The 13,753-nt window shown below is 34.0% G+C and overlaps 1 protein-coding gene across 1 annotated transcript in view; it reads right to left on the reverse strand.

Annotated features, from left to right (window-relative positions):
• Positions 1–10,036: 10,036 nt before the first annotated feature.
• Positions 10,037–13,753, reverse strand: part of LOC143063528 (uncharacterized) — a 62,359-nt gene continuing 58,642 nt past the window's right edge. Inside the window, exons 7-8 of the mRNA XM_076235728.1 lie at positions 12,024–12,101; positions 10,037–10,879 (exon numbers count right to left, since the gene is read on the reverse strand). Of these exons, the coding sequence (XP_076091843.1) occupies positions 10,725–10,879; positions 12,024–12,101 (233 nt within the window). The 3' untranslated portion in view covers positions 10,037–10,724. The remainder of the gene's footprint in view (positions 10,880–12,023; positions 12,102–13,753) is intronic.

The following is a 13,753-nucleotide window of genomic DNA, read 5'->3' on the forward strand; positions in this document are numbered from 1 at the left end:
ATAGGTGGGCTCGACAACACAACTTTGGAAAGCCAAAAATAACAAACGTGGGAGAAAACAACAAACTAAGCATATATGGTTAACTTTTCTGAATGACTGATGTGATATATTTTACCGAAATTAAGGCTATTACAACCCTTCGAAATAGTTCTAGCTTTTCATTTTTTATTTCTTGTGAACATATTCAATGCACTCCTCCAGCCCGTCCACGTTCCAAACTGACATTCCAAATCATTGTCATGAAAAGTAACTTATTCAAATATCAAGATGTAACCAAGTATACAAACCAATTAAGCAAAAAGGTGATAAATACATTTAGTACTCTCGCTTGCCATACAAGGTGTATCTTCTTTAATATGCGTGAGATATTTGCCACTGGATGTTTAGCAAACAACAATCAATCAACAAACGATGATTTTAAGCTCATAGTTTAAGTTCAGGAATTGCATAGATACAGTAATAAAAAGCATAACAAGCATTAACCTTCATTGCATGCAATTGTGTGCATCTAATCAGCAAAACATAGCAATGTACTTCACAATTAAAACAAAAAGGAGAGTGCAAAAAGCTACCAACATTTAACATTGATGCATGTTCTGGAAGAGCAAATCATACTTGACCACATTTTGTTATTGACGTTAGGAACTTAGGGGTCTGAGGGGCTTGTCAAAATACAGGGGGGATCAAGTTTTTTTTCTGTATGTGGAAAATTTCCCATATTCAAGAGACAAAATATCAAGAAGAACATTACAACAGTCAAATCGAAACATATTTTTAACCCCATTCATATACAATTAGTTAAGAAATCACAAGACTTTGGTGATGTAGGTAGCTGCATACGTGCTTCATAATCCGAATAATTCAGTGGTTATACATGTATTTCACTCACTTTGATCACTAAATCAACAAGCATTACTGCCAAATCTTCTGTTAATCAGCTTAAAAGTTTGAGGGAAATAAAGTATAAATTAAAAGGAAATCTATGTACTCAAAGCACTGGCTTACGTATATTCATGGAAGAGCCCTATTTCAAGACAATTTTTCCTTAAATATGTTTTTGGACTAAATTCACTGAAAATATTTCATTTTTAACATTTTCGTGAAATAACATGATAAGTGTTTGCATGCTAAAGTTTGGCATGTTTACTAGAGGGGGGGGGGGGGGGGGGGTCAAAATGAATGTTTTTAATGTTTTTACCAGGGGGATCAAATAAAAATAGTGAAATATTATGGGGGGATCAAGAAATTTGTATGTTTGATTTCAAAATGACCAGGTAAAAAAAATGATAAGTCCCTTATTTACAAAGCGGAATTTTATTCATATAGAAAAAGATGTTTTTAATATTGCATTTATTATCGGTACAGACGGTACAAGGTCCCAGTAGCGGATCCAGAACTTTCCCTAAGGGGGGCCCGCTGACTGACCTAAGGAGGGGGCCCGCTCCAGTCATGCTTCAGTGATTCCCTATATAATCAACCAAATTTTTCCCACGAAAGGTGGGCCCTGGCCCCCCAGCCCCCCCCCCCCCCCCCCCTTTGGGTTCTTATGATGGAGTAAACAGAAAAAAAGAATAATGGGTTAATGTACAGAATAATCAGCCAAAACAAATAGAGAATAATTGGGTAAAAAAACTCCATAAAATTAGAGAATAATGCGGCGCTAGTTTATAAACAAAAGAGGATAATTGGTAAAACATATAATGAATAGAGAAAACTTCTCTAAAATCATGAAGAATACAGAAATAGAGGAACCTACTTACAAACTATGTGCTGTATTTAATTTCCGTATTATACAGTTACTGGTCATCCCGTTGGAAACAAGGAATAGGCGGTGTTTTTTATTCTTCGTTTTACCTTTACGACATAATATCGTATAAAGTCTTTTGTGCTACCAATTAAGTTAGTCTTTTTTTCCGGAGTAGTCGATTGTTCGTGATTGTTTTGGTAATCAAGGTTCAACTACTAGTAATGTATCCTACATTCATTTTAATGTCTACTAAATAGCAGAAGTAGGGAAGTGTTTGCTGTTTTATTGACTGCTATTTTTTATATTTATTTCATAAATGCAAGGTGTTATTTGAAGACAAGTTTATGAGCGCTATATGTATTCAAATATGTTTTTTTATTTTGTTTTTTCCATGTGTGTGGGAATTTTTTTTATTGCGGCGGGGGTGGGGGCAATGATAATCTGTGAAATCCGAGTATTATTTGGACACCTTATTTAAATTTTGGTGAACTTCTTTTATGTATTTTGAAGATGCAAATATCATTTAGACTCATAGTTTCTAGAAGCGGTCTTTGATAATTGATTCAGCGCATTTTAATCTGGGTTCAAGGTCAGCGACTTCTGACGTAACAAGGTTATCTGATTTCATCTCGCACCGTTCTTTGAAAAGATTCCAAATAAAATACACGGTTAACAGATTAATAAAAATTGTTAATAATAATCCACATGTTGTGGGAACTGTTTTGTTTTTGTCTAACATTCTCAAGTAAAACATGTACAGAATAGACTCTCAAGAATAAACATATTCCGAATGGACATTGGTTTTGTTTTGGAAGTTTGAAAAAAAGCAAGATCTCTTAGTTTTTGTACAAAATATTGATTGAACTGCACAATGAATTTCCATTTTATCATCAAGTTTGTTTGTCTAATTGGAATAACTACATTGGTTTCTAGTGATGAATGCAAGCCAACACCTCCAGATATTATTGGACCATACTATTTTCCAAAACCTCCAAAACTACAACAATTTTGTACCGGAGATCCGGAAAAGGATCGCTTGAAGACGCTTCTTGTTCATGGTCACGTGTACAAACAGGACTGTAAAACTCCGATTCCTCACGTGAGAATAGAAATCTGGCAAGCAGATCATGATGGAAATTATATGATGTCCACAGATTGCAGAGGACATTTCAAAACAGACAAACATGGTTACTATGAAGTTTCTACCATTCACCCTGGACGATATTCAATCGGTGTCGATGAAATACTATATCGTCCTGCTCATTTGCATTTTAAAGTGTTTGGAAGACGTGGACATAAAAGTCTCGTGACTCAGATGTATTTTGCTGGCGATACTTATCTCGGAAACAACGATTCTTGTTATATCTGTTCATCGGACAAGAAGGATCTTATAATACAAACACAACATTATTGTCACACCAACAATGCCACTGACTGTATTGACATTGCCAACTTTGACATTGTCCTTGAGCGCGGGAAAGGAACTCTAATAGTACAATAGATATAGCTGGATGATATAGGAGACACATATGTTTATATTTACATATTAAGTAAGGACATTTTTAATTTGTTTTTATTCATTTTGAACATAAATTTTTACTTCGATACTGGTTTATTTATTTTGCTACCTTTGAGTAGAGATTTTCATTTCATACAAAATATCTTAATCATGAAACATGATAGACCGATTTGGGTAAAATAGTCTTTTAACGTACCAGCAAGTTTGAACCATCCTAATTACCTAATTATGCATGTAACTTCTTGTTTGTCGACTAGATTTGATAAATCTGGTAACTTATTTTGGTTATCTGTTGATTTTTCTTATTAATTAGCACCTCTTTTGCCAACATAAACAGCTATATGTCTGCATATATATATACGTAACAAACAATGTATCAAATAAGCAATTAGTATATATGGGATAGATAGCATATGATGCTAATTAATCCAGGAGTCGTCTTCATTTTCTATTCGGTGGAATGTTATGTTTTCAGTTTGGTTTTGTATGTCATGGTGTTGTCAGTTTTGGATCTCTTCAACTGACGAGTTTTGAATGTTCCTATAATATATTCCGTCTTTTTTTCAAACTAAACATCAGTACCATTTAACGTGACGAGACAGCCAGCAATCTTCTCGCTTACTGATGTGTAGTACGGTTTCTGTTTTTGTTCACTCAGTAAAGCCATTACTAATAAAGAAAACTATATTTTTACTCCTTGGATTTCCCAAACTTTGGCTTTGAATTTGTTTTCCGAACTGAAGTTAATTTAGAAATACGTTTTTAACATACCATTTAATAATTTTATAATGTCAATATATGCTGTTTGATTGCTTATCACTGTTCAGTTATTATAATGTTTATCCAGAAAATGGCACGTGATATTGTTTGGTTCATTTTTTTAAAACAAGTACCAACCTTCGTGCACAGGTTTGTAAGAATAATGTTAGATTAAAATGTGAGGGTATGTAAAAACAATTATATCAGGGTACAGCTGAAAAAAAAATGTTTTCAAATGGACCAGATGGCTTTCGCTCTCATTATATATGAATCACACCGGTCTATATTTTTTTTTATGCCTACATTGATGAAAATATATGATACCATGTATGTAAAACTAAGAACTAATGCACCGTCTGTTTGTTCATGAAAGGAGATAGAAAAGGACAATTTTATAATCTATAATGAAGAAGTAAAAACAACGTAGGACAAGCGATCTCTACAAAAGTCATGCGGATATCCAAATAAATGATCAATTTATGTTTAAAGGTTGAAACTTGGCACAGTGAAAGATTAAATGACTTTGGCTTTCAGATATAGAGCCATGAAAAAAAAAAAAATTGTCCGACATAAAGGTACTGGGCTTTCATTTGATACCATAATTAAACTTTTACTAAACTTGTATATTGGCAGACACCATCAAATGTATGGTGTGTGTTTCCAATACCTTATGTTGGCAATCTTTAATTTGGCAGTCCTTTGGATTTCTTTTCGTGGCTCTATGTAAAAAAAAGTGTATTAGCATCATTTCTTATGCTGTGCAAAGATTCATTCCTGTACCATATAGTAATCAATTATGTCCATTAATTGGTCTAGGCTGCTGAATTTCAAGACCAAAGTTTGTTTTTTGGCAGAGTTATAAATTCCCTCAACTAGTTAATTGTCTTCGGTAGACTGGTTTTGTTTCATAGACTTCTATAAAAGAATAACTTTGGCGTTGCCATTCCATGCATGCCCGGATAAAGGAGAGCAGCTATTTCGATAAAAATATAATCCCGTCAATTTGAATGTCACATTTAGCTGTTTTTGGAGAAAAATGGGAATTGTTGGTTCGGAATGCTCTTAAACTTCGTACTTTATTTGTCCTTTTTATGCCCACCTACGATAGTAGAGGCGCATTATGTTTTCTGGTCTGTGGGTCCGTTCGTTCCTCCGTTCGTCCCGCTTCATGTTAAAGTTTTTGGTTAAGGTAGTTTTTGATGAAGTTGAAGTCCTATCAACTTGAAACTTAATACACATGTTCCCAATGATATGATCTTTCTAATTTTGTTGACAAAACGGGCGTCTGTTGCAAATTAAACATTTCAATCCTAGTATCTATGACGAGTTTATTTCAGTTAAGATGTCTATAATCGACGATGTGGCTGCTTTTAATGCAAGACAGTTTTTTTTTCATTACGTACAAAATTATTTACATATGTTTACTGGTCGAAATAAAAGCTTAATCACTACAACACCAAACACATATGTCAAAACAGAAAAAAACAAAAAGATATACAGACAAATCAAATCAGCAAAAAAAAAAAAAACAAAAGAAAAGAACACAAAAATTTACCATAAAGCACATAAACACATGACGAGATGTATAAGTACCGAGCCACGTCAAATGTATATTACCAACACAGACTAGAAAAGTAAAAGATTAATTTGATGTAATTGGTCCGAGACCACAATTATTTCGTAGTGCATTTCTTTTAGAACATAAATGAAAATTAAAAAAATCCCACCTGCGCTTTTTCAATAAAATGTTTACAGTGTGTTGTACTACTTTGGGACAAATTATATCAAAACTATAGAAAACTTCATCGTCTCTAACTAAAAATATGGACAACTTTGTGTTTAGGGGGTCTTGAAATCTTTTGACAGCTTCCGAAGTGCTAATTTTTAACCTTTTTTAGCTGGACCAAATCACTATTTTCCTTTAAAATTCTGGACCCAAATATTGTTAACAGTGAAATTTCAGCCCCTTTCTTGCAATTTGAGGCATACCACATGGTGAAATAAATTTGGAAGGGGTATTAAAAAAATTGGCAAGTAACCCACTGTCAACACTAGGAACTATATTCGAGGGACGACAATTGTGGTCTCGGACCAATTAAGATGATATACATCATCAGTACCTAGAAGCTATACTTAAAGACCATCGTATATTATTTGTGAAGTTGATACGGAAGATTTACCAACAAGTTCATGATATATTTAGATGAACTTTTTTAGAGAAAGACACTGGTGATGTTTTACGAAGTCTTAGTAGCAGCTACGAGCTCTTGGATACCGAATGAATTGGGAAATGTATGCACCATATGCAGGTGAAATGGTATATTTCTACTACGCGTACGGTTGTGAAAATCGATAATTTCAAAATTAAAATTGTCTCGATTGTCATAGATAATGGTACTGAGATGGCCGTTTGTATCAAATTCGGGGAATAAGTCTAAACATAAATGATTTTGAATCTTTGGAATCTTTGGTCTTCTTGTTTTTGACAAATGTCTAAAGGAACGCCGAATCATATAAAAATAAGAAGAGGCACACAATTTGCTCCCATAGGAATGCCGACAATTTGTTAAAAAATTCTACCAGCAAATTCAACAAATATGTTGTCAATAAGAAATTCCAGCATAATGATCACTTGTTCCTCTGTATAACATGTTTTACCTTTCTGTTCACTATTTAAACAAAATAAGCTGTATGACATCTCAAAGTAATACATTTAATTATAGTTTATGATACCATTTTTATGTTTAAAAGCATTACGGATTATTTCTGTCAGACGATTTTTCAATTTCACATGGAGAATGGTGATATACAGGTTTGAAAAAAATCAAAAGTTTTGGTAGAAACTTTTTCAGAGAACGATAGAGATTTAGAAATATACAGAAGTTCTTTATAGAGTGTTTTTTTTAGAATCGAGATATGGTTAATATCACTGCGCGATTGAACAGTTTCACAGTATTTCTGAAGACTCTCTTTCATTAAGGACATACATTTTGTCAATCTAATGAACAATTATTTCGTCTAACATACAGATGATCCGGCAATGAACCGTTGTTTATACGGAATTTTGTGAAGCTTAGGTATCCACAATAAACAAGGTAAGTCCCCCGATTGGCTTGTGATTCGCAAAAATCCTTTTCAAATACTATGTTTTGTATGTGGGAATACATGAGTAGCTCAAATTTGTCCTTTTTTTTTTATTCTTTTATACATAAATCGTTTGTCGATGTGGTTCATAAGTGTTTCTCGTTTCTCGTTTTTTTTTTTATATTTAGATTAGACAGTTGGTTTTCCTGTTTGAGTGGGTTTACACTTGTCATCTTTGGGGCCCTTTATAGCTTTCTCCATGGTGTGAGCCAATGCTCCTTGTTGGAGACCGTACTATAATAGTTTACTTTAAAAAAAATTGACTTGGAGGAAGATGCTTTTTTAAATTTTCATCAAAACGTTCTCGTCGCTGAAAGGTCCTAAACTTTTTTTTATCGCTCTTGTAATTTCGCTAAAATGTCCATTGTCGGTTTAAGAAATAATTGATGCAAGCTATACTTTATTGTAGTTTAACGTGGGTAGAAATTATATTCATGATTATTTTTGCCTGAGCGATAGTGATGGCGAAAATAACACGAATATAATGCCTATCCATGTTAAAACTACAATAAAGTATAGCTTGCATCAATTATTTCGATTCTGATTTTGACAATTAAGGTAATTTCTATGTGCGATGTGTATAAGACCGTATAAGGGTAAAGCGATTGTGTAGGCTCTTCCATGAACCTCCGTTTTTTGTTTGTAAAGAAGCAAACAGCTGGCACTGTGATTAATCAGAGGGTGGAGTTTTTGAACAGCCAGCATGAACGGTTGTCATATCTAGGTCAAATATGTCAATTTCGGAATGTAACACATTACAGTCATAATAAATAAATTAATAGTAACAACATGTGCATCATTTAAGAGTTTAAGTTAATGAAATATATTAAGCCCCAGTCCCACTAGACCACGATCGCACCACGCTCACCGCGATCTAAAATAAATTCAGATCGTGGTGAGGTCGCGGTATGAGCGACATGAAAATGTAAATTTTCGTTGCTTTCACGATGCATCTAGGTCCTCATTACGCTTCTACAACAATCCCGCTACGATTATATCGCGTTCTCACCGCGCTTATTCTGCGATCTTACTACGCTTTTCAAGGTCGTTCTACGCTCATCACGTTCTCACTACGACCATACCACGAGTTATCCGATTGCAACACGATCTTACCACGCTTCTACTGCGATTATAGCACGTTCTTACCACGATTATACTACGTTCATACCGCGATATAACTACGTTCTCAGCATTAACGATTATACTACGTTCAAACCACGATCTTACTCCGTTCTCAACAATACCGTCAATATCGTGTTTCATATCAATATAGTTTTCTGATTAAAACGGAGATTTCTCGGAAACAATACATTCATGCCACCAAAATCTACTAGAACACGTGGGCGTGGTGGTAGGGGTTGATGTAGAGGCAGAGGGAGCAAAGTATGAACGCCATACTAAACTCCAAATAGTACACAAGAAACTAAAATCAAAAATAGTACAACACTAACAAAGACCATAGTCTCTTGACTTGGGACAGGCGCAAAAATAGTGGGGTTAAACATGTTTGTGAGATCTCAACCCTCCCCCTATACCTCTAGCCAATGAAGAAAAGTAAACGCAGAATAATACGCACATTAAAATTCAGTTCAAGAGAAGAGCGAGTCTGATGTCAGAAGATGTGACTAAAGAAAATAAACAAAATGACAATAATACATAAATAACAACAGACTACTAGCAGTTAACGGACATGCCAGCTCCAGACTTCAATTAAACTGATACTATACACATAAGTAGTATAATACTTGTCATCAAGAGATGTCGGAACGACCAATCAAACCTAAATTACAACCTATTTCTGGTCCATAAAGCTCAAATGACGATATTTTAGAGAACGATAGCAGAGATGACACAGATGTGTCAATATATGTAGAAAGATGTGGTATGAGTGCCAATGAGACAACTCTCCATCAACGTAAATATCTATAAAAGTAAACCATTATAGGCCAAGGTACGGCCTTCAATACGGAGCCTTGGCTCACACCGAACAGCACGCTATAAAGGGCCCCCAAAAAACTAATTTTAAACCATTTAAACGGGAAAAACCAACGGTCTATTCTATATAAAAACGAGAAGCATGGTTGAGCCGTTAGAGCAAATGGATAAATACATTCAGACAAACAAAATCTAGGGAGTTTTTTTTATATATTTTATGTGAAAATGACAATAAAAATGATGGTCGTAGAGTGAACGTAGTAAGGTCGTGAGAAGAGCGTGATGAGGACGGCAAGGGCGTGCTAGAATCGTACTATGGTCGTGAAGAGCGTGGTAAAGTCGTAGTGGAAACGTAGTTGGGTCGCGGTGAGAACGTGATGGTCGTAGTAAGGTCGTGATAACGTCGCTGTGAGATCGTAGCGCAATCTCTCCGAATAGAATCACGCTTTCGCTACGCTCTCGCTACGATTGTACAGCGACCTTTGCGATCTTACTACGATCTTAGTGCGCTCTCACTACGCTTCTACTACGACCTAATTTCGGCACGACCGCACCACGATTGTTTTGAACATGTTCAAAGTTGGCCACGCTCTTCACGATCTTGAAGACCTCACCACGACCGTGGTACGACCTTACTGCGACCTACACGATCGTACCACGATCATCAAAATTTGCATTTTTTTCACAGATCGTAGTGCGATCGTGGCCTAGTGGGACTGCGGTATTAAATGCATGTCAATTTGATAAAATTCATTATTCTGTAGTAGTCAATATACGCGTGTGCAAAAAAAAAATATTGGATTTAGAGCATGGGTTTATTCATAAAGCGAAAGAAGCATGTCATATTAGAATCTATTATAATATATAGAATAGAGCAGTGAAGTATTCCTATTCTGATTGGTTCAGAACGATTTCAAGAAAGTAAATAAATGTGAATATTATTGATTTTTATTGATTTTTTATTTTATATATATTTCACTATATGTTATAAATTTGCACTTTCATATAACACTGAACTATCAGTCATGTAATATCTCAATTTCCGAGGGGACGTTGCTTTGTAGCGTAGCATTAACGGTTTAACCACTGTTTCGGAGTTTGATGATATCTATGGCACATAAACATCGAAAATAAAATAAAAAAACATAATAAACACATCTGATACATTAACAGGTACACGTGCTAGGATTGTCATCAATTTCACATGATTTGCATTAAAATGAAGGACGTTTATACATGCATAAATCATACAATCTTAATTGCTATAAACTCAATTTCTCTACATTTTAACGGGTACAATTGAATCAAGTCATAAAGAGGTTAAAAATTGATTAACAACATACATGTCGCATAGTTTAAACATACAATGAAAACAATATTCATTTTGAAATTGCATTTGAAATATTTCAAGAGAACACAATCATTTTTTTTTAGTAAAAACAAACAATTAATGCGGTTTGGAAATGCGTCTATAGATGTGATAAAATTGGAATGCCAAACATAAAAGTTTCCGAACTTTTCGCAGAATGTAAAATTATTCACTAGGGAAGTGGCGACAGATTGGAATGTAACTTATTTGTCATAAAAAATAGTTCCATTTGAAGATAAATAAAGAGCACTTCACTTCTTTGGAGCTGGTACGTTGTCTTTATAGTTTCCGACCATATTGCCCGCTGGTCTGTAGCTACCGACAACAAACACGCGACCTCCTGAACTTTTGGCTTTTCCAAACCCTACTTCTTTTGTTTCCTTCCATACTACTTGTGTGAAATGACCTGAATTAGAAAATAAATATAAACAACACTTCTTATTTGTAAAATCGTTGATACATTTTATAATAATTTTGAGCGGCTGTTTAAATAAAAAAAAAATTCCCCGAAATCAATACGGGCAACTTGCAAAATACCACAACAGCTCTTTCAGAATAATATTACGCCCTTGACAATCATGATGAGCAGTTTTGCAACATCCCCATTTAAAAAATATTGTGTATTGATAGATATCAAAACACAGCATTCGTTTCAGTAGATTCTAACATTTTTTTTATTTGTATCTCGACGCGTTGGATTAAAAATGTGAACAACATGAAAGAAAGGACATGGTATTCATTATTTTGACTGCCATCTGTTTCTTGGTTTAAAAAAAAACCCACATTGGACAATCAAAATATGTAGATACGTGTACCAAGACAAGCAAGTTGAATTCATGTGTAACCTCAAACAAAAATATGTTCAATACTTTAACTTCGGACAAGAGTCAGAAGGCTATTTTTTGCGTATACATGAGCAACACGACACACGTGGAGCAGGATTTGTTTACCCTTCAGCAGCACCTGAGATCACCGCAATTTTGGTAGATTTGTTGTTGCCCAGTCTTTAGCTATTTTTTTTATTGTTGTGTTTTTTATTCTGATGTTTGTCTATTTTTTTTTTTTTTGCCATTGTCATTGTCGGCTATAATTGTTTTCGGCTAATGAGTTTGAATGTATCATTGGTATCGTTTGCCTCTTTTTTGGCCTTTATGATTCACATGTAATAATGTTTTAGTAATCTATCATATATGAATTTCTCCCTCAAAATAAAGTGACAAGATTAAATCATTTAATAAAATTTGAATACATTTGAATGGATTGAATATTAGTTCCTATGTTTTGACAATTGTAGAAGCCAGAAAACTGCTTTTATCGTAACTTTCTTTTATCATCTACAAGACAAGTTTTTGAATAAAGCAAAACGCTATAATGTCTATATTCATTCGTATATTGGCTTTCAAACATTTGGCTTTAAGCGTTCTTAATGCAGATAAATCCAGATGCATGCAATTTTTAACGTGTTGTTTTTCATTTTTTTTTAATACCGATGTTATCGCCGGACTAAGGTTGTCAATTATCGAAAGCAATGCAAGTTTTAATTAACCCACCTGTTCCAGTAGTTCTGGGCTCTGTTCCAAAAGTATGATCTTTGATTTCACTATACCAGTAGTCTGATACTTCTTTACCTAAAATATAAAAAGTATGTCACAGGTGAATACTGTTATTACTAGTAATCTCAAAGTACGAAAAGAAAAGTTCCAAAGGGAATATAAAACCGTTATATTTTACGGGGACTTTTATGTTAGCAAAAACATGCATATATGAATAAGAAGACGTGGCATGAGTGCCAATGAAAAATTCTTCATCCGAGTCACATTGTATAAAAAGTGAACAATTCTAGACCAAAGTACCGCCATTAAAACACGGAGCCTTTGTTTGCTCACAACAATAAGCAAGCTGTAAATAACAAAGGGTCCAAAAGTTACAAGTTAAACAATTCAAACAGGAAAACCAACGGTCTTGTTCTGCGTAGCACCCTATTTACAAATCTGCGTATTTCTTCATATCCTTCATATCCAAATAAATAAATTTGGTGTCTTCTGATTGGTTAAAATTATTAGTTTTATTTTCAATGTTGTCAATTTTTATGGCGACACGCCCACTCTGACGTTGTGTATTCATACGACAACATGTGTGTACGTTGTTATTGTTAATATATATATAATATAAAAAGTTCTTTGAGCCTTATTTTTGATAGAAATTTATTTATAATGAATGGCAATAATTTATTTTGATTTTATTGAACCATAAAACTTATTTTTGACTCTTCACATTTTACATAATCCGCTTCGCTTCGCGGATTATTCAATGTGAAGAGTCAAAAATTAGTTTTATGGTTCAATAAATTCAAAATAAATAATAGCCATTCATTAATTGAAATTTGTTCCGACTATCCTGTATGTAGTATTTGCCACTGAACATTAACATGAATTTATTGATTCAATCTTCATGATCTAAATTTCTAAAACTAGTTTTCAAATATGTGATGCATATATATTCAGGACGACTTTCAAACAACAATTAATTTCATAGGTGGAACAACTGGGAGGATAGACGGGAAAGGAGTAGGTCCGGTAAGGGCCGATTTTGGCCTCAAATTTCAGGTTCATCTAACGAACGTTTTTGGACACTTTTTAAACACGTCAGTGTCTATTTCAATTGATTCGATTAGTTTATGTGAAAGATTTTAACTGATTTAGTCATTAAAAACGCTCTGATTCAAGCTTAAATATGAAAAATCTATCAAATATGCCAAAAAACGTCACTTTTTAGATTGTTTTTGTCAAAAATGAATGTGGCCGCATCCGTGTTCATCCTCAACCTTTATATATGTTTTGTATTATCATCAAATACAACTTACATTTCAATATTATGAATGAACACGAATGCGGCCACTTTCATTTTAGACAGAAAGCGTCTAAAAATTGACCAAAATGCTAAAATTTTGAAGATTTCAGTAATTTAGCATGACTTAATGATGCTAGAACGCGATATTTGTGCATTTTATCGTCAAAAACAGCTCATATTTATGTAGCAGAAGCATTTTACTTTCCAAAATATAGCTTAAAGATTACATTTTCACAATTTTCTAAAACTGCTATATTTCGGGGCCAAAAAGGGGTCTTAGTGAACCTACTCCTTTAAATAACCACTAGAAAATGAGGATATATTTGACATGGCGGACAAATAATCTGCATTGCAACAGGCTACTTATGGACCACGTAAAGATTTCATTTTAGAGACCATGAGTAAACGTGAATAAAGCTTATATTGTTTT

Source organism: Mytilus galloprovincialis, chromosome 2 (genome assembly GCF_965363235.1).
Source record: "Mytilus galloprovincialis chromosome 2, xbMytGall1.hap1.1, whole genome shotgun sequence".
In the NCBI taxonomy this organism is placed as follows: Eukaryota; Metazoa; Mollusca; class Bivalvia; order Mytilida; family Mytilidae; genus Mytilus; species Mytilus galloprovincialis.